At 44.2% G+C, this 26355-nt stretch overlaps 8 protein-coding genes across 8 annotated transcripts; 3 read left to right on the top strand and 5 right to left on the bottom strand.

Annotated features, from left to right (window-relative positions):
• Positions 1-1810: 1810 nt before the first annotated feature.
• On the bottom strand, positions 1811-3277 carry LOC128714508 (deoxynucleotidyltransferase terminal-interacting protein 1). Its single transcript, XM_053809383.1, has 2 exons — positions 3047-3277; positions 1811-2977 (listed from the first exon to the last, which is right to left on the bottom strand). The coding sequence occupies exons 1-2, from the start codon at positions 3275-3277 to the stop codon at positions 1811-1813; spliced, it is 1398 nt and encodes a 465-aa protein (XP_053665358.1).
• A 629-nt stretch (positions 3278-3906) lies between these two features.
• Positions 3907-5028, top strand: LOC128714882 (snurportin-1). The gene has a single exon (XM_053809764.1). It carries the CDS (start codon positions 3907-3909, stop codon positions 5026-5028), a length of 1122 nt encoding a protein of 373 aa, XP_053665739.1.
• A 322-nt stretch (positions 5029-5350) lies between these two features.
• LOC128712765 (uncharacterized) lies at positions 5351-7603 on the bottom strand. The gene is made up of 2 exons (XM_053807638.1): positions 7578-7603; positions 5351-7502 (listed from the first exon to the last, which is right to left on the bottom strand). Exons 1-2 carry the CDS (start codon positions 7601-7603, stop codon positions 5351-5353), a joined length of 2178 nt encoding a protein of 725 aa, XP_053663613.1.
• An 842-nt stretch (positions 7604-8445) lies between these two features.
• LOC128715186 (isocitrate dehydrogenase [NADP] cytoplasmic) lies at positions 8446-9687 on the bottom strand. The gene has a single exon (XM_053810069.1). It carries the CDS (start codon positions 9685-9687, stop codon positions 8446-8448), a length of 1242 nt encoding a protein of 413 aa, XP_053666044.1.
• Positions 9688-12567: 2880 nt separating this feature from the next.
• Positions 12568-14564, top strand: LOC128712763 (uncharacterized). Its single transcript, XM_053807637.1, has 2 exons — positions 12568-12656; positions 12728-14564. The coding sequence occupies exons 1-2, from the start codon at positions 12568-12570 to the stop codon at positions 14562-14564; spliced, it is 1926 nt and encodes a 641-aa protein (XP_053663612.1).
• Positions 14565-14798: 234 nt separating this feature from the next.
• Positions 14799-15892, bottom strand: LOC128714569 (uncharacterized). The gene is made up of 2 exons (XM_053809443.1): positions 15676-15892; positions 14799-15610 (listed from the first exon to the last, which is right to left on the bottom strand). Exons 1-2 carry the CDS (start codon positions 15890-15892, stop codon positions 14799-14801), a joined length of 1029 nt encoding a protein of 342 aa, XP_053665418.1.
• A 1004-nt stretch (positions 15893-16896) lies between these two features.
• LOC128715026 (probable tRNA (uracil-O(2)-)-methyltransferase) lies at positions 16897-18880 on the bottom strand (the record flags this gene model as incomplete). The annotated part of the gene is made up of 2 exons (XM_053809906.1): positions 16897-18392; positions 18445-18880. Coding segments are annotated over 2 exons (1932 nt in total), but the record flags the coding sequence as incomplete, so codon positions are not given.
• A 1135-nt stretch (positions 18881-20015) lies between these two features.
• Positions 20016-23773, top strand: LOC128713498 (polycomb group protein Pc). Its single transcript, XM_053808358.1, has 2 exons — positions 20016-20081; positions 22352-23773. The coding sequence occupies exons 1-2, from the start codon at positions 20019-20021 to the stop codon at positions 23771-23773; spliced, it is 1485 nt and encodes a 494-aa protein (XP_053664333.1). The 5' UTR covers positions 20016-20018.
• Positions 23774-26355: the final 2582 nt, after the last annotated feature.

Genomic DNA, 26355 nt, shown 5'->3' with positions numbered 1-26355 from the left:
CTTTATCGTGGTGGTTTTTCTGCCGTTGTGGTAGCGAGCTGCAAAGAGCATGGTACCGTGTGGTCGCTGTTTTTGTTTCATCTTATCGCTAGAATTGCATGCAAATAAGCGGTTCAATTGGAGCAAATGGTACTTAAGTGTGGAAGGGGGTATGGTTCCGTTTACGCTGAGTCTAAGTCCGTGTTTTGAGCCAAGAGTTCGTACACCTGTGTTTGTTTGGATGAAGGGTTTGTAGTAAACAAGGTGTAAGTTACATAAAACATAAGGACTATGTTTAGAATAGTATAAAGAACAAATTAATTAACTAATTAGTAATTGGTGCCACAGAAATTAAGGACAAAAACAAAAATAACACAAAACAACGAACATTTCTGGAAAAATATAAAACGTGACATTGAAGAATAAAATAAATCATCATGTATGAAAGTTGGTCGAACTCAAAAACAACTAAAAAATAAATCATTAATAAATATCCAAGACCAAAGAATGAATTGAAAAATATTTCAAAAAGTAGCAAAAACTTTACCATCAAAAGTAAATTAAAATATTACCGAATCTAATGAAATCCCAAAACTTGTAAACTTTAATGAACTGTCTTAAAACAAATTTTCCCATCACTAAATTTAAATACATTTTTGTTCCATTAGAACATATAAATGTTAAAATAATGCTAGCTAATCTGCTAGTTAGAATGCTACAAAAAATCAAATTTATGAAACCTGATTTAAAATTTCAAACCATTGCAAAAATCGCCAGAAAGAGATGCAGTCATTGCTTTTCTCCTGAACGCTTACCAGCACTCATTTCCACTTGCACACCTACACACAGGCAAATGTGTGCCGGTCACTCATCAAAAGTGCATCATTTTCCACGACCTCCCATTGCAATTATCGCCATCTCTTTTTTCACCTCCCTCATATACATACACCCCTCCCTGTTGCCAAAGAGTTACCTTATCTTCTCTCTTTCTTTCTCTCTCTGTTTTCCTTTCCTTCTCTCTCCATCTCTCCGTGTACCATTCATGCAAATATCAGACGAGTTCTGTTGGTACTGGTTGTTTTTCCTTTTCTTTCGTTAAATTGCGAAGTTTTTCCTTAACTTCCCCATATCGTTCCCTTCTTGTCCCTGATTTTTTTCAAATGTAGAACACTTGTCGACGGAGTATGAGGAGGAGTGGTGAGAAAAATCTTTAAACACAAAATCATTTCCGCATGCTGAGAAGCTTTTGGCTTCTGCCTGTATCCCGAACACAAAGGTACACTTAAACAACGGATGATGTGTAGTTAATTTTTTTTTCTTTTTAAACTTAAGTTTTCTAATGAAAAATTTTAATAATTAATTTTATGAAAATTTATGCAAGAGACGAATGTAACCTCTCAGCTTAAATTCTCTATAAAACAATTAAAACGCTGCTTAATTCGAATTTGCTTCAAATTGCAAAACGCCTACAAGTATGCAATCAGAAGCCATCATGAATTCATTGCAAGCAAAGTGTGACTGGTTGTTGTGTTGGCTTATAGAGACTGAGCAACTACACACGACTCTTTTAGCAAAGTGTCATCAAATACGCAATAAAAGTTTAGCCCTTTGCCAACACCATTATGTACATATATTTATTCGTGAAAATCTCACCAAAACACACCGAAAGCGTACACAACACAGTTCGATCAAGTAGACGCAAAGAAACCTACGTGGCCACGCGCCCAAATACGTTACAATATACAATGCGTTTTCTCGGCGACAGGAACACTGTTGGGTGCAGCCTGCCCCCGCTTCTCGATTGATATGTACAGAGGAACTAGAATCAGACTTAACTACGCTTCAACTCGACACCCTCCAGGTTGGCCACCGTAGAGGAACTACTCACGGGCTCACTGGATGTCTGCGAGTGGGGCGTCGACAATAGTGCCGTCAGCGTCGCATGCGAGGAACTGAGCGAAGAGATGCGTGGAGGCCTTGCAGCCACCGCTACGGGTACCTTCGGTGATTCGAACCCATCCGTTGCCCGTTGCCGTTCGGTAAGTTCTTTTAACAGCTTCTGTATTTTCGCATAAATCATCTCCGTCACCTTAAAGCCATGGAGGTCACCGGACCTACCAGGTGCCGCGTGCTCAAACGCATTTCGTTCGATAAGTTTTTTCACATCGTCCAGAGCTAGTAGGAAGAACCGTCCGTTTTTGTTCAGCGGCGTGACCTGTTTCTGTTGCAACAACCAATCCCGGTCCTGCGTGTCGGGACAGTAGCGTAGCACCTCGGGATGTTTGTTGGCCAGACGATCGCGGAAGTCGGAAATACCCAGCGCACGGGCTGCCTTAAAGTCGAGTATGAACAAGCTTTCCGGGGTGATGACGGTGGTTGGAAAGGACACGGGCGTCGTTCGTGATGCAACAGCACCGGCCACCAGGTTCGATCCGGAACCGCTGATCGTTTGGGATGGGGTTAAACTCTGATACTGGGCGTGCGGGAAGATGGGACCGTGCAAGAAGTACTGCCGCTTAAACAAATCCGGCTGGTTCGGTTCGGGAAGCTTCCGTTTCAACGCTTGGTGCAGCAGACTAGTAGCTGTTCCCGTGGCCGGTGCATTATCAGTGCTGGAATCGGAATCACTCAGCTCCATGCCGGGAGTGTTGGCACGGGACAGTGAGTTGCCTGCCGGTGACGATAGTTGGCTTGCGTACTGTGCTTTGGTGTTTTCTAGCAGCGAACAGAACACACTCTTCAGTGCCTCGTCGGAAATAGCGCCATCGCCAAGATTTTCCTTAATGTTTCGAATCGCTGGCACGAAGTACGTTTGATGGAACTTCTTCACAATCGCATCCACCTCCTTGTCGAAGTAGCACTGGATGTTGGCACGCAGCAGCTCCAGCGACTTGATGGCCGCATCGTTCGCTGTTTGGCTTACAAACGAACGACCCGTACCGTAACGTTGCTTCAACGCTTCCAGCGTGGCCTCGCCGGAAAGAGTATTTTTCAGCTTCTGCAGCAAAAGAAAACCGTTCTCAAATGCAAACAAAACCGTGTTCTTGTGGGTGTATACTTCCCGTACCTGTCTCATGCCCGACTGCAACCCAGCGTTGGCTTCCGGTTCGGTAGCGTTCACCAACACACTGCTGCTGTTTGTTGACGAAGTTTCTGAGGCACTTGTTGCAACTGTTGCTGCCACGGACGATCCCGCCGAGGAAATGGCGGAAGTGACCACCGTCGCAGCAGCTGACGCTGATGGTACATTGAGCGACGAAGAAGCAGCCGAACTACGCCAAACACGCTGTATTACCATGCCTACAGCTAAATGGTAACGTTTTGCAAACACTACGGGAACTTTTGTAACGTGCTTTGCAGGAACTTTAAACACTACCAAGGATAGGACAAACGGGAGAAGGAAAAGCGAATCAAAATGTGTGAAAATTTGTTGGGAAGGATGTGGTGCTACTCGGCTAGCCTAACTATAGGGGCGTACAAAATACCTAAAGATATGCAATCGGTTTGACATGAACTTGAAAACGAGCGTCTATGCGGTACGGTTGAAAGCTCGAATATAATACGGATGCAGTGCACTATGGGAAATAGAGAAGAATATCTAACATAATAAATTACACAACACAACACTTACAAATCGCTCTTTACTTCTACTAACTAAATATAAAACCTCTGTTGTAATCCAAAAAGTATTTTGAAAAATTTAAGAAACTATAAAATACCTATTTCGCTTGACTCAAATAAGAAAAACATGGAAAATAAACTCACGTAGCTGTTCTCCATGAATCAAAATGGCTTCACAGGAGATCAAATGATATCACCTACTATTTCAACTCAAAACAAACACTTCGCCAAAACAAATTGTGTTCGCTGTAATTTTGTGTTCCCTGTAGTGCTTGCTGTTCAACGATAACCGTAATCCTCACCACAATGTCCGATACAGACGAACCGGCTTCGAAATTCATTGACCAGTACAAAAACTATGGACGGACTGACGCCACCCTGCAGGAGGAACGACGACAACGTTTGCTCGACAAACAGAAACGATGCCGCGAGCTGGAACTGGATGCCGGGCGGGTCGGTTTGCTCGAAGAGCTCGAAACGGAACAGCATGCATACGAATCAATGGATTGCCAACAGAACCAAACGAAACGGCCGCAAAAAAACAAAACCCGCATCATCACATCGAAGCTGTTCGCCAACAAGGTGCAACAGTCGGAATGGATGCACGAGCGGCCGGATGATCTTGAGCAATGGCTCGTCCGCCCCTGTCCCGTAGGGCAACGGTGTTTGTTAGTGTTTCGCCAAAGGCTAGCGATCGCGTTCAATAAGCGGGGTCGCTCGATTGCTTCGATCCGTACGAAACGGCCGCTGCGTGATGCGATCGTGCTGGATTGCATCCTGGCGAAAGATCGCACATTTTACATACTTGACGCACTCGTGCTCGCACAGATAGATCTAGTTAGCTGTGATTGTCAGTTTCGTTTCGCGTGGATCGAGTCAAAATTTTACGACCACAGTCTTGGCGAACTGTTCGATACGGAAACGGCGAACGGGAAGGAAGGTTTCCGGTTAAGTTTACTACCTTTGTACGATCTAGCTCAACAAGGCGCGATGGAAGCCTGTTGGGCGCACTATCCTGCCTTTCCTGATACCACACCGAAGCTGGATGGGTACTTGTTTTACCACAAAGAGGCACACTACATGTATGGGAAAACACCTCTGGTTGTATGGTTGTTTGCGTTCATGCTAAACGATGTACTGAAACTTCCGGCGGGACTAGTAAATGACCAGTATCTGTCCGATAAACCGGCCCGGTACACCAGCAACTATGCGGAATACATCGCCGAGTTCGATCGTATGCAGGCAAAACGAAAGCATAAACCACGCGTGAAAAAAACGACCCAAACGATGGACACGACGGGTGAATCGGTGGACGATCAAACCGATACAACACTGTGGGAAGCCATGGAAGCAGCTCCACTCGATTCGGATGATGAAGATCTGCGCCCGAAGGAAGAGAATACCATGCGGCAGCTCGAAATGGAATAAATTTGAGAGTGCGACGGAGATTTGTATATTGTACGATCAGAATCGTAATATAATGAACCACATGTGATTAAAACGAAACACTTGAATCTTATTTATTAAACTCGTCTTTTTGGACATTTTGTCAACGCTTTCGATTGCGTTATCCTCCCATAATCGTCACTTTTGAGGCGAAAAGTGTAAAAATGAAAATATGAACGTTTAAAACAAATCCCATCTGCAGCATCCTATTCTAACTAACGAAAAGGAAGTAGGATATAAAAGAAATAAAATAAAGTTATCAACCTACGGAACCTAGTGCTATAAAAGAGTACACACGCTTACATTAGCTCTCATTGGTGGATCTTACAACCGTCGTACCCGTATTATTAGTTTCCCTGTCTATACTCATTGGCTGTCCCATACTGGCCTCTAGCGCCGGTGACCTGTCCGCTTGTTCTCTTATACTATTGCTTAACTCCATGTTACCCATCCCATCATTCGGTTGTGCTGGCAGTACTTGTACAGGAGCTTTCTTATCCACTGTTCCATCCATACCATGCCCATGAACCGTTGCCAGCTCCTGCTTTGACTGGCGAGCTTTTTCCTTTGCCTTTGCCAACATCACCATAAAGTACCCTCGGAGACATTTGCGAATGTGCACAAGGAAGCAGGTATCGATAAACAGTCGGAATGGACCATTCTTCGGTTGATCGATCGGTACGCGTAGCTCGATCGCACCATCTACCGCAACCATCTCAGCCCGCGTATTGAACTGTAGCTGATGGTTTCGTTCCCATTTCGATTTGGATATTTCGATTTCGCGTTTCAAATCCTCCTCGTTCGAAATACTGATGCGCTTGCGGGCAATAAACACCTGTCGTTCACAGGTAAGCTGGTAGGTACGATTAGCGCCCGATTCACCAGCAACAGCCGGAGTGTCGATCAGTTCCACCTTCACCATGTACAGCTTGCGCAGAATGTCCTCAATAAAGTCAGGCATACAATCCAACCAAAGTTGTCTGATCCGTTCCTCCGTGATGATCGTTTTACGGCCCGGATCCCGTGCCTGCAGTATCTGCTTCACCAGGTACAGCTCATTCTCGAACGGTGGCAAACGGCATGTGTACTTGGACCCGGTCTGTGGTACGCTACTGCCAACGGATGGACCCGGTTGCGGTGCTACCGTACCATTGATCGTTGTGCTGCTCGGACTTGCACTCGATGAAGTGGACGGTGTGGGAGCATTCGGGTTCTTTGTCTCTTTCACTTTCTTGGGACACCGCTGCACATCGGTAAACAGAGCTATGAGCAGCTTGGAAAATTCCTTGCTCTGAAGCCGCTGGCAAAGGTCGTACGCGTGCTTCAGGCTCAGCTTCATCTGATCCAACAGGGCACCCATGCGCAGCACCTTCCCAACGTTTACGTTCAGCTCGAACGGATCCTGTATCGATACGCACGGGCCACTGACAAACTCCGGATAGTCTTCGCGTTCTACCGCCCGGTAATACGGTACCAGCTCGCGGATCGTCTTCTTCTCGAGCTCCTCCAGCGAAAACAACCTTCCGACGAACGGCGAGATCACATTCTTAGCAAAATCAAACTCCAAGTAGTACTTGAAGAAGCCCATCAGCAGCCCCTTGACCGTGTTGGCGTTCAGTGTTTTGTAGCGAATTTCCTGCGGATAGCCCAAATTCCACGGTCCAAACTCGATCCGTCCGATACCTTTCTGCATGTCCTCGATCGATGGTATTACGGGTAGTTTGCGCGTCTGCAGGTAAAATATCACCATCATGATGAGACAGTACGAGTTCATTTGCTTGTGGGGCGTGAGAATGTAGGCACACTGTGCCCAAAACTTCACTATCATCGTCAGCTGATGGATCCGCACGTCGTACTTCATGATGGCGTGGATAAACTTGCTGTTGTAGCAACCACGCGCATTGCTGAAATTGATGTCGCACTGAAGATTCGTACGCACGTGCACGGCACGCAGCAGCGGCACCTTGGCCCCAAGTATCTTTACCATACCGGTAAAGCAAGGATCCCTATCCATGCGGGAGCATATGATATGGATCAGTTTCGTCTGCTCAGCACGGTCGTTCTTCTCGCTCGCATAATGAATGTAAAAGTCGATATCGCTGTCCTTCAGCAGCAAGGCCGATTTGATCGAACCGAACTCATAGATAGTGACTTTATCGTTGTACAGCTGAAGCACGCGATGCAGATCGTCCTTTACCATATTGAGCGCTGTATCTACCTCCTCGGGTAAGGGTTGGAGGGCAGCAATTAACGCACTCATTTCACCGTCCGGCGGACACGTGCTCAAACTTTGAATGACCGGCGGAAGAAGCTTACTAATTATCGGTTCCACACTTTCGTCCTGTTTCCGAGCACCTTTCTTATTGCCCTTCTTTCGATTCATCGATAGTCTGCGTTTTCGACCTTGACGATTTTCATGCTGCTGTTGCTGTTGCTGATTCTGCTGTTGCTGTTGATTCTGCTGCTGGTTCTGACGCTGGTTCTGCTGTTGCTGTTGATTCTGCTGCTGGTTCTGACGCGACAGCTGTTGGGAAGTGCTTGGTCGCTGATCTGCCATATTTATTACTAAAAATAAAAATGTTAAACCAACGTAAATAATGCACGTTTCTCAGGGACCTTCCAAAAATGGCATACCCACTGGCAGGCCTTTGTCATGTATCTGTGGTTGAGTTTCACCAATTTCCGAAAAGTGTGTCAACTGAAAAGTGAAATTCTTCGATTGAACAATCTAGATCTACATGGGCAGAACTCGTCTATTACACAGCCCGTAAACGCACCAACTCTGTTTCTCGTATTTTATTGCGTTATAATGTTTCGTTAGCTTTACCAATCGAGCAGGGAACACATTCGCCAAACGCAATTTTTTTCTTGTTTTCCAATCGGTTTGACAGTTGTCTGCGGAAACATCACTTCGGAATAATACATGGACATTTATTGTGACGTTTCACATTATTTGACAACGGTGAAATATAAACAAATTCAAAACTGCTGAAGATCAAACAAGGAAAATTATGTTGGCGAATACTGAAACATCGCATTTCACTTTCCGCTGAAGCAGTATTTTAATAACGATGGCTTAAGCTTACCGAATCCTAGCTGAAACGCCAATTATTGAATGATTGATGTTATTGATACGAACGGAAATTCGCAGTGGTCTGCAATTTAAAGTCATTAAAGTGCAAAAACGATACACTCAAAACTTTCTTACAAATGTCCCAAAAATGGTTTATTTATTTCTTATACCAGCGAAAACACCTCTTCATTTGCTTATACACGAATACAAATTAATAAGACAATACGAATGAATGCACCAAAAAAACGCTGCGTTGTGTGAGGGTAAATGCTACCGATGGCATTACGTGCTGCCACCCGAAAGATTGCACCAACTGTCCATCCGCCCTACAGCCGGCTCTGCGTAAGGGCCGCCTGCAGATTATCACCAAGCTTAGTCATAAACTCGAACGTTTCCATGTAATCAGAGCGCTTCACATTGGCCATGCCCTTTATGCAGATAGCCAAATCTTTGGTCATGAAACCCGACTCGATCGTATCGATGCACACCTTCTCGAGTGTTTCTGCGAATCGCTTCAGCTCGGCATTATCGTCCAGCTTGGCACGGTGCAACAGACCGCGCGTCCAAGCAAAGATCGACGCAATCGGATTGGTAGACGTTTCCTTACCCTGTTGATGTTGGCGGTAATGCCGCGTGACTGTACCGTGCGCAGCCTCCGACTCTACCGTGCGTCCATCTGGACACACCAGCACCGATGTCATTAGACCGAGCGAACCAAAACCCTGGGCAACCGTGTCCGACTGAACATCGCCGTCGTAGTTCTTACAGGCCCACACAAAGCCACCTTCGGCCTTCATGCAGTACGCAACCATATCATCGATCAACCGATGCTCGTACCAGATGCCGAGCGATTCGAACTGCTTCTTGTAGTCCTTGTCGTAAATTTCCTGGAAAATGTCCTTGAACCGTCCATCGTATTTCTTCAGGATTGTGTTCTTGGTGCTAAGATATAGCGGGAACTTGCGATCCACCGCAACCTTGAACGAGGAATGAGCAAAGTCCCGAATCGAATCATCCAGATTGTACATGCCCATTGCTACACCCGGGCTCTTGTATTCGTTCACGACGTACGTCTGCGGTTCGCCACCATCGGCCGGGGTAAACTTCATCTCCAGCTTGCCAGGGCCGGGCACCAGAAAGTCGGTCGCCTTATACTGATCGCCGTGAGCGTGGCGACCGATTATGATGGGCTTCTCCCAGCCCGGCACCAACCGTGGCACGTTCTTGCAAATGATCGCCTCACGGAACACGGTACCGCCGAGAATGTTACGGATCGTACCGTTAGGAGAGCGCCACATTTGCTTCAGCTTGAACTCCTCTACGCGCGCTTCGTCCGGCGTGATCGTGGCGCACTTGATTCCAACATTGAAGCGCTTGATCGCTTCCGCACAGTCGACCGTCACCTGATCGTTCGTCGCATCGCGATGTTCCATTCCAAGATCGTACGTGTGCAGCTCGATGTCTAGGAAGGGTAGGATCAGCTTCTCCTTGATCGAGTCCCAGATGATACGGGTCATCTCATCGCCCAGAATGTCCACCACTGGACCGGCCTTAATTTTCGACGCCATTTCGTTGGAAGATTGCTGTTGGATGAAAAATGGAAACAGAAACCGAAAGCCATCGTCAGTTATGTCATGGTGCATACGATAAATATCGACGCATAGATTTTTTTTTAACTTCAATGGTTTCTGCTTTTTTAACGTTTTCGTCGTGCTAATGCGCATTTATTCAGCACGCGGTAATAAACAAGCTCGTTTGCTTTTTTTTTGCACAATTCACGATGCGTATGAATATTTGTTTTTTTTTTTTTCAACTAAACGAAACTTCCACACTTCTCCACTACAAGACAAGAACCTTCGTCGCACCGTTAAAAATGAAGGCCAAATTACACAATTTTCATTGCCATCAACGGCCGTGCCTTTAGTAACCTTTCGAGCGATCTTTCCTCACACGCACAACGCGATGTGGATCATGCGGATCCGTGTGCTTCTTATTATCTCTACTCATAACAAACTTCGCTGGCAAGTCAGTCATGGTCACAGAATCGTGAGTCGAATCATATTTAACAATGGAAAGTGTTTGTGCTGTGTGCATCAATGTACGCCTTCGTCTAATCACATTTTTGCGACAAGAAATCGATGCAATGAGGCATAGCATTTATGAATTTGTTTTAATGATCTGCGTTGCTACGCCATAGTTAGTTAGCGTGTTCGATGGGGCTTCAGAGCTAAGTGCTCGTAACTTAGCTCATGTTTATCGCGTCACAAAAGTGGTTGTCTCGATGGTCACCACGGCTGATAAGACCGATAAGACCAGATGGTGGGACGTACAAGAGAGTTTGTCTTCGTTGCGGTTCTGGTAGTGGTTAACATTAGTGATAACGTTTTGACTTATTAGCAAATCGTTAGAAATTATTGAAAAAAAACACGCTGCACGATCATCGCGATTCGTGAAGAGTAAAGGATCAACGATCGTACGCTTACGTCGGACACCACGTAATCATTTCCCTACCGAACGTAAAGAGGAAACGTAACGGTGGTAACAGATTGCAGGTGCTGGTAAGAAAACCAGTTTCGAACCGTCTCGTCACGGGAAGGGTTATCATCTCGTCGATCGGGTCCGGTACACACCCCTCCAAAAAGCAAACGACGAGGGCTTGAAGTATTATTTAACTGCCCACCATTACATACCGGCAATAGCAATGATGTTGCTACCTCACTTATATACATTTAGCCGAAGGGAAATCTAAACCGGACAATTTACACGGTGGACATTTTGAAAAGCTTGGTTGGCTTCAATACAAGTGGTTTTATTTTCTTTTTTTCGCTTGGTCGATAAGTAAACTCTCTGCATCACTCTTGATCTTGGACCTTGACACGTCACACGACGGACGACACACGGAAGGTGTGGACACTGATAGGCAACTGTTTGTCTACCGCACATTACTACCACTTACCCTAATTTATACTTTTACTAACGGCAACAATCACGTAACCCACTTCACCGAACTAGAAGAAGGTATGGTATGCAAATCAAGTATAGCACGAACGCCACGAAGATACCCGGCTGGCGGTGACCGCTAGTGACCGGAACTGAACGAAGAATGAATGCGTTAGTCCGCTGGGCAATCTCTCGAGGCGCTTGTGACGCGTTAACCACATTCCACCCCTTGGTTCCGACCATTATACTCCACCACTCCACCTCAGTTCCCTTCCTTAAACCAAGCATTGTACAAAAGGGAGTGGGGGAAGTTAATGTACCACACGAATGGAAGACGAGAGTCCGTGAACATAGCAAGCATTGAAATCTTGCTGAACGACTTTCAATGCACAATACGAATCATGTTCGATGTTTCTTCATTATTTTTTTATGTAGTTCGATTTATGTAGGTTGGTATCTAAAAATAAACCAGATTGCATCCGCCATTCGCAAATTGTGCAAGGGCAGTTTTTTAACCAGACCATCATCATACTCTACTTACTCTGGCTTCTTGAGATATCAACATTTGTGCATACAATGCATGTTTTACCTTGTTTTTAATATGTAAAACATACTCTATAGTTTAAGCATACCTCTTAAAATTCTGTTTCCCTGTTTTGGATACCCAATTCCAAAAGGTACTCTTAATCGTTTTTCCCTTGGTTTTGGTTAGCAATATTTTAGTGGATCCTTTCGTAGACGCCATTATGTAATGATACGGCGTTTTATCGACTTTGTGCCCTTTGGACAGCTGAAGTATCGATTAGGTTATCATTTGAAGCGTGCTGGAAGTGTACTCATCACGATGATGAGCTATTTTCTTTGATTAAGGGCACCATCAGCATGACAAGAGTACTTTTTGATCTTGAATGTGAGGATGATAAAACCAACCTACACTTACCTATTTTACTTTGGAAAGCTGTAACAGCAATTGCACAAGCTTCTAAGCGAGAAATCAGTGGCTTAAAACAGTACAAAATCACAGACAAGACACTGGACAAGAAAACAACCTACAGTTGCCGGCTCCGGTTGTTCACAAATTGCACGGTCTCTTTTGCATTCATCGTTTTAATTGTGTGCGTGTAGAGATGTCAAATGCAATGAATCGTTTGCACAGTGGTAATTGCAGACGGATTTCACACCTATTTACTGTTTTTGTATTACAATACAGAAGAAAACCTTTTGAAATATTGCCTGCATTTTTTACACTAAACTACATTTCTTCTTAGGCCCAATAAACTATGTTTTAATATTTTATCGACAGTAATACATTTTGACATTTCGTGTAAAGGTTTAGTGTAGTTTTTCCTAGAGGGTTTGTTTACTGTCATGCGTGACAGTTGTGAATTCAAACACAGCGCTTCACTTTCGAACCCAAACGAAAACACAGGAAAGAAGCTGGAACGCTAACATTAGGTTGTCTGAATATTCATGCAATTATTTATAATTTTGCCTCTCCGTAACGAATCATGTCTTCTACGAAACGAATTACCATGCCACGACGCACACAGGAATTCGATATACCGGCTCCACAATCATCGGTGAAAAAGCCACAATCGTAAGTACAAACCACACTCCAATGCGTTGAATAAACAGCTAAAAGATACTCATTTTCCTGCATGTTATTAGTCGAGTAAGCCGAATTGCACAACCTGTTCGTAAGTCAAGCAAACTGTCCGGTTTGGGGCAGTTTGGCGAAAATGGCCGTTCTCGATCGGTAGAACGCGGGCTTAATGTGCCACCGACGGGAGGACCATCGACGGCTACGAAAAAATCCCTTAATCCTCGCAGCAGCAGTGCTACCCCACAATTGCGAACACCGTTGCGAAATATGGGACATTATGTGTTAAATGCAGAAAATATCCCTTCCTTCTCAATCCCTTCGACGGTGGAACGCGAACGATGCCCGGTAGATGCGCGTCAAATATTCGATTACCTTTCGCAGACGAACGTACCCGACCTGCCAAAAGAGTTTATCGAACGAGCCAACATAAAGGCAATGTCCATGAAACAGTTTCTCATAATCATTGCCCATCTGCTGCGTCAGATTGGTGGCAGTCGGTATAAAATCGGGGCCAATTTTATCGACGATATTATGAAAGCCATAACCGAGCTGCAGTGTCCCTTCACGGTGAACAAATCAATGCTGAAAACACCGAGTGCACCACACTCAATTCAGCAGGTGGTAACGATGCTTTCCTGGCTGATACAACTCGCCGCACCAGCTCTATCGTCCGAGTGGGCACCGAACTATGATCACGCGTCCGAATTTCCCTCCCCAGAATATACGCAGTTTTTCTTCCAATCAGCCATCGAAAGTTTCCATCTGTGGAACCTGAAGCGGGAGGAAGAATTTGGGGCCCAGGTAGAAGCGATGGTTGACCGATTGGTGGCGGACAAAACCGGTGGATTGTCACAAGAACAGGTGCGTGTAAGGACGGAAGAAATTCGGAAGCAGCTTGAAGCAATCGATTCTGATCGATCCCAGGGAAAGACTCGCGAACAAAGCTTCGACGGTGTCCAACGGGAGGTACTTGAGAAGCAACGTCTCGTAAAACAGCTTACGGAGGAAACGAAACGGTTGTCGAAAGAATACGAGCATCTCGAACAGGAATACTACCAGCGGCAGGATCAGTACTATGATTGCGAGAACGCTATCCGCAAAGTGAAGGAACAGCTGGCACATCAGCAGATGACGACCAGGGAAAGGGACGATATGCGGACATTAATCGCGCAAGGCAGAAACCTTATTGCTGCCAAACGTAATGCAATTGCATCTCTGGACGAAGAATCTTCCGATCATCAGATAACCTTGTCCCGGCTGATCAAGCAAAAGATTAACATCGCTTCCGAGCTGAACACTAAGCTGTACAACTTTTCTAACGCCGTAAAACCAGACATCCAGTTTACACCGATCGAGATAAGCCTTACGTCTGGTAACTATGTCGAACTGGAACAAACACTACACTCACTCGAACAGGACCTAACGGACGTGTTCCATCAGTATCGAGATCTACATCTACGGCTCACCCAACAAAAACTACACCTCGAGCAACAGGTGTCCGATGTGCAGCTGACAATCTCACCGCTAGAATCTAAAATAGCAGAACAAACCAAAAGGCTTAAGGAGCTTCAACAGCAGCGCGAAACGATCGCACGTGAGCTCGTTGCTTTAGCACAGCGGGTTAACGAACGCGAGACGCATCAGCAGCAGGCAAAGAAACTAGATCTATGCGTGGATCAGGTACGGAAACAGCTAGAAAGCAATCGGAATGCGATCGAAAAACTAACACACGATAAGCAACAACTTATGGAGGAAGGACTAGAACGATGCCGCCAGTCGCTCGATGAAAGACGGCGAAAGGTGGCCATGTTCCAGACGCACGTTGAAGGTTGCGAGGCCATCATGAAGGAACTAATGGAGGTTTGCTTCAAGGATACAGAGAGCCGAAACAAGTCCGTTTAGCAGTGTTTGTTTTCGTATCTACCAATATATTGTATTTTGTATTCCCTTTTTGATTTGTTCTGTACACAAATTATTCATAAAAATATTTTAAACTAAAAAAAATCAATCACTCATTTTGCATAATACCCTTCGACAGCATTGGAATAATTTTGCTTTTCTAACATTCAATTGGAAATAATTATGCTGCGGCATTTACCGTCACCTTCTACAATGTTTTTCCCAACAGAAACAAACTTAAAATTTGCTTTTAATCTCTTCGTACGCTATACAATTGGCTTCTGCGTATCGAACAAACCGTACGCCATGCACGATGGCACAGTTCATCAGTGCCAGCGTGTCATCTTCTGCACGGTGCGCATTAACCAGATCCTTTCCTACGGTTCGTTTGTATAGATCAGAAAGGTTGAATCGTTTCTTGGCATTCGAAACCGGTGAGGTTTCCAATGGCTTCACATCCTCTGTTTCGTCGGAAACCGTTGCACTGAACAACCTTTTCCGAGAAGTTACAGAACCTCTTGAGCAGCAAGAAGGAGAATAATCAGCGTCAGAATCACCATTGTCATCATCATCATCATCGGTCAGGATCTCTGCTAACGGAAGTGTTCTACACGGTGCAACCGCCAGATAATCACGCAGTGCTTGCTTATACTTTTGCTCCATACGTCCGCTTTGCGGTGTGGTTTCGTTGATCTTTTTCCGTTCCAGCAACCAATCGTTAGCTTGCTCGAGTTCCTCCATTACGCGCAACGTTTGATACTCCAGATCGGGAATTTCACTGTCTAAACCTTCGTTGTTTTCGAAGTACGACCTTTCCACGTCGGCCTCTATCTCCCGAAACGCGGGAAGCGAATCGACACAATACAAATCGACAGGCAGTGAGACACCGATCCGGAGCAGATGTTGTTTAAGTAAAATAAAATCGAACCGGTTTCCATTGTGCGCAACTAGACAGGCCGGTTTTTGAAGTCGCTCAAGGTATAGTCTTATCATCTCACCCGCGTTCCCATCGAATTGTGATTCCTTTTCCAGCAAGTCATTGTACAGTCCTACGAAGCAAAAGAGAGTGTAAGTTATCCGATGGACGTACCGGACCATCCCTCCAACACCCTACCGGTAGCCTGGGAAGAACCGAGTGTTATCATACGTAAAGGGTTAAAACAGAGCGATAGTTTGTGCGTTACGCGCGGTATCTCGGTGCTTGATTCCAGTAGATGTCCCCGAGTGCAGGCCACCATCGACAATTCGGTTATTTTGGTGCGGAAATGTTCCAACTGAGGTATGCCCGTTGTCTCCAGGTCGAAGAACACAAACGACTTTATCTCGACCATTGTAAGCTGACGGGGATGCTTGCTATTTTCAGCATGCTTACAAGTGGCCTATTTTCTGTGTCGGACTGTTTTAGCAGCCGAGAGAAACCGTTACAGTTGGGGACAAGTATTTATATATCGACTTTAATATTCGCCCCCTCCTCACTGCTGCGTACGCGTTGTTTACTGTTTTTGTCCGTACAGAATACAGATGCGTCTGACGTTTCGTTTCTCTTGAAGCAAGAAGTAGAAGTTTCAATATTCAAAAGCAACGGGTTTTCACGAGTACAACCTTTTTTCAGCACAAATAAGGTTTTCTACGTGGGGACAATGCTACTACGCTTTTATCCAATCCAAGTATCCGAACATGCTACCGTTTTGCTCAAATGATTAAATTTAAACGATCCTGTTTTTTTACCCAAGAGACTTTGGCAAACCGATCCCACAAGCACAAGAAGAACAGAACTTCACAGGACACAGCAAAACAGCAGGCAATTCTCTAAATTCGATCGCTCGGCCTGCAAGGCTCCAGTGTGAACAGTTGCACTGAAGACAATGTATTCAGGGGCATTAAAGCAGCGTTTGCAAATATGATCGTGTGCCAGGCAGATCGAGAGCATACTCATTCTGCGATCAACTGCCCACGAAATCGGACTGTTCCTCGGTTGAACAGTACACATAGCAGTGAAAAATATACATGTATCAATAAATAAGAAATACAAAATCACATACTCATTCAGAACCAATGAGCATATCCTTGTTGGACACACACTTTATCTTGATTATATATCGTATGAACGTTCAGATATACGGCCCGGCCGTTCTTCCGATAAATAAAACGTATGAACGCATGAATTTCCTGAATGCTGATTATCATTATTTCTATCGTTTTTTTATCATTATTTTCTATCGCTTTTTCCTACATCCGGTTACCAGTGAAAGTTGCTTGGGATCTTCAAGTATTATTAGTTGTCGAGGCCTTAGTTCGTCTAGTGGTAGTGGATGATCGACACGTGCACTCCATATCAGCTTCCATGGTTAAATTTACATTCACTCTCCAACAGCGGGCATCCGTCGGGATGATTGGTGATAAACCAACATACCCGCTGCTTGAAGTTGATCGGTTTAAAATTCTTCACCTTCTTCATTTTCCTCACAACCGCCTCATCCATCGCGTCCGATACTTTCGTCGGAATGCGAATCTGTACTGCTCCTTTCTCCACTCGGAAAATTTGATGATTGTTCCGCAGCAACGTTTGCAACCCACCACACTCAGCCTTTAGGGCGACTAGCAATTCCTGCGGTATCGCTTTTACCAGTGCTTCAAGCGTTATCGTTCCACCAGCATTCCAATTACGCGAGAAGAATTCTTCAGGAATACGTCGCTTTGCAAGTAGCTGCTCGAACACAATTGCCACGATCTTTTCCACCACGGATCGATCAATTTTCGTACAGTTTCGTACCTTCTCAACGGTTTCCCTAGGTTTGAAATTGGCCGACCAACTGTCTTCCGTTCCATTTAGTGCCAGTGTCCCTTCCATTTTCACTCCCTTCGACCGTTCGTTGATGAATGCTTTTATTGTTTCGTCGTGGCGTTCATGTTCCGTTTCAGGGTACATTCTTTTATTGCCCACTAGGCACGTTCGTTTGGTGCTGGGTATTCGTAAACGATCCGATTCCACGTGAAACCCGCAGACGCGTGCTATTTCGGCAGCGTAATTTAAAAAGTCTCCATACTGGCTAAGAGCACCGTTTTGTCGCTGGTACTTACGTCCATCGAACTCGTAAGCGCAACAGGGAAGAAGGAAGAATCTAGATCTGTACGAGCTACGTGCTGCAATGACTGGAATCCAGGGTGATAGCTCATCCGAATGATTTCCAATGATCCAATCGATGGTGGGAAATAGGGAAGCATTCGAAGGTACGATCGTTTCGACGCGCAAATCAATTTTCGGTTCGGCCGGGTAAAGATCCCACAGTTTGCGTTTTCTCAAATCAATACCATATCCTCGATGTCCTTCAGATGCGAGGATGTACACCAGCAATCCGTTTCCGCACCCAATGTCCACGAACGACTGAAGCTTGTCGATCCCGTTGTCAGAACGCTCTTTTTTCCACAGCATAAGCAAATACGCTGCAATTGCGATGTCTTCATAGACAAATTTCTGAGGATCGGTACACTCCGGCCAGATGGATACCATCGACAGACCGTACTTTTGTTTGAGTTCGTTGAAAAGACAATTGTACTCCTCCAAATTATCTACAAGAGCAAGTGATCGAATCGATGCGGTACTTGTGCCAGTCGAATCAGTGGGAATGTTCGTCTCTATCCATTTCTGCATCCGCTCCAGTAGAACTTCCCGCAGCCAATAAATCGATCGATCGTCAGTGGTATCGCTAGATCGGCAACGGATTGAAAGCACTTCGTGCGAAACTTCTAGCGAGAAACGAAACGTTGGAAACAAACTGGTAACCTTGTCCTTCTGAAGGCATTGTAATTGCACACGGTACGAACTAAAATCTGTCAATACATAATTAGATAATGTAAAACCAGACAGTATGCGTAATCTTACCGATCAAACATACAACATCGATTGGATGAAAGACACTGATGTTTTTTGGAAGTAAACGATTTAAAACAATCACCCCTTCATGATCATATTGCGACAGCTGATCGACGGAGTTATTTGCTGGTGAGCCTTCCTGTATTTTACATCCTTGATTTACGAGAATCTTCCGAGTTTCATCCTCAAAAACGTCCAGGTTAGTTTCAATCAGTAGATCCAGTATGTTGTTCCACGGTATCACCGATGTGGAACCGTTTGTGAATGGTACAATTGCAACATTTTTAACACCAAACAGCTTTTTGTTAACTACGTGCGTTTTGAACAGGTAAATATCGATTGCTTTCCAGAAGTTTTGCACACAATCCTTTTTAATGCACGCCTCTGCAATAGTGTGATCGAACATTTCTGTACAATTTGCACCAGAACAGCAATGTAAACAAATGGAGAAGGAAAACGTAAACACCGCGTGTTTTATTCAGTTTGTCAAAAATTTGCTACAAAAGGAAAAAGGGGAAGATAACACAGTATATAATTTGTGAAGAAAACCAAAATGTATTTGAAAATAGGAAAATAAATAGAATAAGGGTATTTATAGAATAAGGGTAAAAATAACATGACGCAAATCACAATTGTCATCCAAGCGATCATTGCTTATACATCAACCCAGCAATGCCATCGTCCCGAAGCTATCTGCTGAGTGCGTGAAACTAGCTCTATGCTGTGGCAGTTTCCTAAATGTCGCGGATGGAAAAAGAACATCAACTCAGTTTTTGTTTGGGTCGCAACGAAAACGCAAATTTGGACGCTCTGCCTCCGAGAAGTTACTGTAATTTATCGTGCCGTCAAAACAGCAAAGTCCAGTAAGATTGTGCGTGCCATCGTTAAACAAATCGAAAATGTAAAGCCTGAATCGTGTTATAGTGCAAGTTGTTTTGTATTTTATAAGTTTGTTTTGGTTGTTGCGTGGATCAGAAGGGCACAGAGAGAATACAAGCCGTGCCAATATTGCAGAAGCGGGCTTCAGCAAAGCGGAGGGTGCAACCCGATCAGGAAACGGCAGTTGTATAAACACACGCTGAAAGATAGATGTATGATGCAATAACTAAAGTGTTTGATGAATCACGACGCACGGTTTGTGAAGGTTACTAAACTCGTGAAGCAAATAATCGATATTCTTCACCTCTAGTGCATGCGAAGAAGATACCTTCCTCCCCCTATTGGTTCTTGTACAACGTTATAGTGTATGTGTGTGTTTGTGCGTGTGCAGTTATCTTAAGTTTGCGAAAAAGTTTCCACCGCTGGTGAAATCCGTCACGGCGAGGAAAAGTAAGAAAATTAGTGTGAAGCAATAATAATCATCGCAAAGCGAGAAGCAAATACAAAACAGAAAAAGGGCAACGGCGTCGATCTCTCCGTGACCGGACCGCCGGACGGACGGAAAATTTATGGTGGACGACGTGGTGGATTAGAAAACCGGGCGACAACGTACCGCAAAGAGGTATAGAGAAGGGAAGAAGAAAAAAAGGATTAAAATATCATAACCCGGGTTCGGTGTTGTGTTACAGCCTAAGGTCCCTAAGATGGAGAACGGCGATGATCGGGTTTATGCTGCGGAGAAGATTATGAAAAAGCGTGTCCGAGCGGTAAGTATGGTTTTAGTATGTAGATGCCTGCCAACAACAAAAATGCGTCTATTCGGCATCGAAACATAAAATGTTTACAATCGCGTCCCCATTACGTCATCACGCGTGGCTGTGTTGGTGTATGGGTGTGTGTGCGTGTTGCAAAACAGGAAAGGAAATAATTAACAGACCCATTCATCGTAGTGTAAGGGGTATTTCATGGCGGCAAAGAATTTGTCGCCACTGTTGCCAGTTTTTATGTTGGCCTGTAAGCAGCGAAGACGAATGCAAGGTGCATCGCCTAAAAATGTGCACCGTAGATGTCCATTGATTAATCCTGCTGTGTTTTGTGCATTTTTTGCCATTTCGTTATGCGCGTGCAAGCGAACAATCGAAGTAAGCAGGTGGCCCTTCTCTCTCCGGTTCGCGTATGCACACGGCGATGTTGGCGAAAATGTGCGGAACGCGCGCACACACACACACACCCCGGCAGTTCGGGTGCGATCTCGACCGATGATCACTTTCGCGAAGCATAAATTGCATGCGGCAATACAGTGAATACTTGATGTTAGTTGAACAGAGAGCGAGATACAGTCATTGGTATCAGTAACAGAGAGAGAGAGAGAGAGAAAACTAGATATGGAAGCGTTAGGTCGCTTTTCTGCGAATGCAGCTGACCTTGAATGGTTTTCCCTTTGTGACTGTGGAGTATGCATCAGAGGCGATGGGTGTGTAACTGTGTGTAACTCACTGTACACAATTCGTACCAGCTTGGTGCGGCAAATTCAGCTTTTTGCGACTCCGTTTTGTGCTTGTTGCTTTCTCACTCTCGCTCCAGGAAGCCGGTACCACCGGATGCGTCGTCGTTGTTAGCCTACACATTTAAAAAACCCCTCTCCCGTGCCACTCGTCCCTTGCCCAACCTTTCCCATCCCCTCTTAACCACCCGCTGATGCATTTGTAGCAGGGAAAAGGGATATACTCCAGCTAAGGTTAGTGCTGGGTGCCGGTTTGTTTTGTTCCCTTTTAATGGATGCTTTTTTCGTTTTAGTTTGCTGGCAATTTTTAGCCCCGCGATACCAAACGAAAGTTAGCCCTCGGATACTGCACGTGTGTCCAACATACTGCGTATTAGTTTTTCCCAACAGCACACACACACACATATGTGCACCCAACATGGGGCAATTTGTACCTTTTTCACCTGCATGTGGTGAAGCTTCGTTTTATGACGTTTTTTTTTTCTTCCGTCAATTGCATGCACTTCACTAAGTGACAATAAAATAATGATTTTGACCCACAGTACGTAACAATTATTATTGTTGTAATTTTTAAATGTGATTTCATACGTATTATTTTGCCATGAATATTGTGTGCTATTTATTACAGCAATTAGGCAATACCATTAATTATTTACCGTGTGGTTTCTTTGCTAATGGACCATAATTGTACTATAGACTGTTCCGAGAGTTAGATATACACCGACGATACACCGTCAAATTACAATTGCGTTACGCGTCTTCAATGATCCTTTGATTGCGCCTTGTTATTGCTTTGTGACAAAAATATCTCAACAATCAGTTTTGTTATCGGAGTTGATCATTGATCTTTGTAGGTAGGTGAAATTTTGGATGACTTCACGAGTGCGATCACCTTTTGTTTTCTTTTATTTGCTACCACAATGTTGGAGGTGCTACCATCAATTTGGGGTTTGCCTAGTTAATCTTCAACTCGAGGTTTGCCACCGGCTGCTTCACGATCTGATAAGCATTTCCAATGTAATAAAACCTTAACCGAATGATGTTTATGTCGAATCGTGGATGGCACTATTGACGAGAATGGAGACAAGCATTTCCTAATTGCAGGCCCTTGCCAGTAGATATAATAATAATCAGATTTGAGAATTATGTAATTGTATGTTAAGTATGTTATGTTAAGTAATTGTAATTACTGCCCTTCTTCAGCTTCTTGTATATGAGATGCACAAGGATTTCCATTCTGGATTAGTTCGGCCACTATTCCATCAGTACATCATCCTTGCTAAATGCTAAGAGGATGAACTTTCCGGTTCCTAGATGGCAGTAGCATGATGGCACGTGCTAGTAGAGCCTGTAGCTAGTCGTTGACCTAAACATTCATCAGAACAATCAGCTTGTCCATGGGTTCCTTTACCAAAGGTGGTTTAGAATTCACCATACATCACCTAATATTCATAAAGACTTATTCAAATGAATTAAGCTATCAATTTATCTTTCGAATCTAACGGGTTTCCTTCCTCTATTCCGGTTCAACAGGGCAAAGCTGAGTACCAGGTGAAATGGAAAGGTTGGAGCCAGCGACACAATACCTGGGAGCCGGAGGAAAACATTCTCGACCAGCGTCTGATAGAAATATTCGAGAAATCCATACGCGGCTCGTCGACACCGAAACGCAAAAAGAAAGCCATCATCGAGGATTCGGATGATGATGAGGAACCGACAAGTTCAGTGGGTCCGACGACATCCGAGCCCGACCCACCGAAAAAAGACGAACGCAAGGAGTCGTCGAGTGCTGGGCGGAAAGAACGCGATGATAAGCAACACCACCAAGGAGGTTCCAAAAAGGAAAAGGAAACAGGAGCGGGTGCCGTTTCAAGCAGCAGCAACACCAGTTCTACGGAGAGTACAAAACGAAACAATAGCATCAGCCCGATCGGTAGCAGTCCATCGACAAAAGAAAAATCAACTGCATCAGGACACACGGCAGCAACGGCAGCGACCGAGCGAAGCGACAATGCATCACCGGTGGTAGCTGGAAGTGGAGCAGTTGTACCAGCTGGCGGAGTACAACCACTACCTAGTTTGAAGATCTCGATTTCTGGCGATCGTGCCGAGCTGGGAAACGATATTGACACCAACTCCAATTCGAGTGATGATCAACCACTCAGCCATAAGGATGTCATCGGTACAAAGCGAAAGGCCGAAGTGCTTTCGAAGGGTGGAAAGGTTGGTGTGACTATTAAAACATCTTCACCTGGCGACGAATCACCCGGCGGTCTTTTGAAGGCACAGCGGCTCGAGGTGAGCCCACTGTCCGGTTCGGGACCAGTAGCTTCCGCATCGACCGTTACGCCGATCAGTGCAACGTTTAGCAAGTTGGATCTGAAAGCGGTTGCACCACTATCACCCGATACGCCCGCTTCCCGGCCAGAATCTAACATTCCGCCACCGGCCGAAGCCAATGCGCTCCCCGGCGGAGCAGCAGCGGTAGTAGCAGCGGGCGGACTGCCTGCCGGCCGTGAGGAAGCGAACCCTTTAGAAGGTCAAGTTGCTGGTCAACAACAGCAGCAACAACCGCAACAGCAGCAGGATGGTGCAGCCAATGGTGCCAACGCGCGGCTACATAATGATGCATTTCCGCTGACCAACGGTAACAGCAACACCAACAACAATATGCACATAACCATTAACAACAACAATATCAACAAACATGTCAGCAATCTAACGCTTTCGCCTCGGGCAGCTCCACCTCGTCTTTGGCTTCCGAAGGCGCAAACAACCAACCAGGTGTTTATAACGGATGTGACCGTTAACCTGGAGACGGTTACCATACGCGAATGCAAGACGGAGGAGGGTTTTTTCAAGACCCGTGACATGCAACAACAGCAACAACAGCAAGAACAACAACACAAGCAACAACAGCAACAACCACGAGTCGGTGATCTGCTAACTAATTAAGTAGCAGCATAGTAATTTTTACTATGGATCATCATGAGACCGATCGAGTGACGTATTTTTCTTGTACCTGTGAAATTGAGCAGTGCATTTTTGGCTATGTTTGGAAATGTTTTTTTTCTACTATGTATAACACGCTCTTTACCATACAAAAGGGGGAATGTGGCCAAACTTCTGCTATTTGCAAATACCGGAAATCAAATGATAGCGAGGGAAGGTGTGTTGTCTACCAAGAGTTTCACGCTGGAGTTACTAATATACTTACTAACGTATGTACTATATCGGTCATATACGGGACCGAATAACCGGCTATGGTAAAAGCATTAAAGTTTCCATCAGTCAGCCAGCAGTAGACTAGGCAAGCCAAGCAACCGATAACGAACATTGAGCCAAACAACAGGAAGAGAACAGAAGATAGAAGAGAAAAAGGGGAAATAATGTACATACTACGTAATGTAAGATAGCTGTCGAGAACAGCTAAGGGCATTGAAACGGTTTGAATTAGATCAGTACGATCATCACCGTTTCGCAAGGAGTTACTCCTTTTAACAGTATAAGATTTGGTTGGTGTATGTACATAGACATTTAGGAGCAGTTTTCAATTATTGGAACTAGGGCAGAGGCTAAAAGTGCGATAACCTTCAATGCAAACGTGGAGCTAAGTGGACAATTTTTAATATTTTCAAAACCCCAGCAACATTTGCGGGATTAGTATGCGAGATTAAGCGATAGAGGATGTGTCTTTTCCTTTCCACACGTTTTGCTGCTAGTGGCAGCGTAAAACTGCTAGTGGCAGCGTACTGTGGGAAAGAAAATGCTATCAAGTGTGGTTTTTCCGTTTAAATAGCTTGCAATCCACGTCAATCTCTCAGTTGAAATAGGTTCTGTTTCAATTTCGTTTCTACATGCCACATCTCTCTCGCTATTTTATAGTTTGCTATTCGATTTTAATGCTTGCTTTCCATGGAAAGTATTCTGTCTAAGGACGGCTATGAACCATACATACATTTCGATATGTAGTTTTTAATTTGAAAGATTAGTTGGTTTTATCAATTTTTTAACATTATATGCCCGTAATTTTGGGAATAATAAGAATAATCTATCCAGTGCAACATCTATCGAGCTTTTCTTTATCTTTTTTTTGTTTAAGGAACTATGCACATTAAAAGGGATTAATCCTTTTCCGGTAAACAGGATTTTATTTTACTTTTTACTTGTAGCTCGTCATCTAAAAGTCGTCTATTGAGATGAAAACCCTTCTAGGCGTTTCCAAGTAGCTAAGAGGCGCATTTGATTTAACTTTTATTTATTGATAACAAGCGTAAAAGAAACAGCCGGGCGTATGAGAGCGTAGATAAATACGTGCAACGGTCTCGAGCGTACGAAGAACACTTTTTTACAGAGGCTTTCATAAAGACCTACACAATTGTTTTACTTATCGTTAGATACATCTCCGGAAGAAACAAGAATCCAATAATGTTCCAAATTTGAAATCTATTTAATCGTAATCGTCTAACGAGTTACTCATTTAATATTCAAGCGATCTTCGCTGATAGAATTTAATTTGGGCATCAGAGGCAGAAAGAGTACATTTTATTTCTAAATTATTTGTATTGGGGAGATATACATTCAGAAACTTTACACAGAAAAGGCCTTTTTCTGGTTTTTTTTTCACGATAATTGTTTCGATCGTACTCTTGGATGTTCACCCATAATAGTATATTGCCATACTATTATGGTTGAACATCCAAGAGTATGAGAAAAATGTCGTTTATACTCAAATATTAAAGTTATTATAAGTCCTTCTTCGGGCCGTTGTAACTAAAATCATGTTTGTGGTATCCACTTGTCGTTTCGTAATAAATCATCGTAATGTCAAAAGTTGGAATAAATATTTAAAAATTGATAACATGATTTTTACAAAGTGAAAAATGATAAAACTTCTATCTAAGGCTACTTGTAAAGATAACAAGGCGACTTTTGTAAAAAAGTACTACGTAGTTGTACTAAAAACACTGGGAGCAAATTGGTTGACATGTTTTGGAGCATTTTTGGGGAGCGATTTGCAAAATGTATGCATTTCTTCAACACACTTAACAAATGTTTGATTTTATCGTACGTGCTTTAAATTGTATGTCTCCCCTTAAAGGCCTATTCACGCTCAATTCCACATGAGCAGCAGGGACTAGCTCACTAGCAAATAACGCAAAAAATGTGGTCAGCGGATCTTTTAATTTATATTATTGTACGTCATCTCCCCAGCATTTACATCGTGCGCTTTAAGTTTTAATGATTAATGTACCTTTTGAGGGCGTATTTATCTGGTTGTATGTTTGATTAGAATGTTTGATCAAATGGTAGAGGATGGCAAGGAACACCTTCCGCAACAAGCTCTTCAGGATTGGATACAAACAGGTGGTCAGGTGGTGAAGGACACAAAATGGCAGGTATATGGACCGTAAAAGAGCAATACAACTTTCCAATAACGGTTGACAAAATCGTAAAGTGATCAATTTATGTGCGATTTATACTAGCACCACGGAGGGAACTCAAAACAACAAACCGCAAGAAGAATAAAGGAGCAA

This window comes from Anopheles marshallii, chromosome 3 (assembly GCF_943734725.1).
Source record: "Anopheles marshallii chromosome 3, idAnoMarsDA_429_01, whole genome shotgun sequence".
NCBI lineage: Eukaryota > Metazoa > Arthropoda > Insecta > Diptera > Culicidae > Anopheles > Anopheles marshallii.
This window is presented reverse-complemented; position numbering and strand designations above follow the sequence as displayed.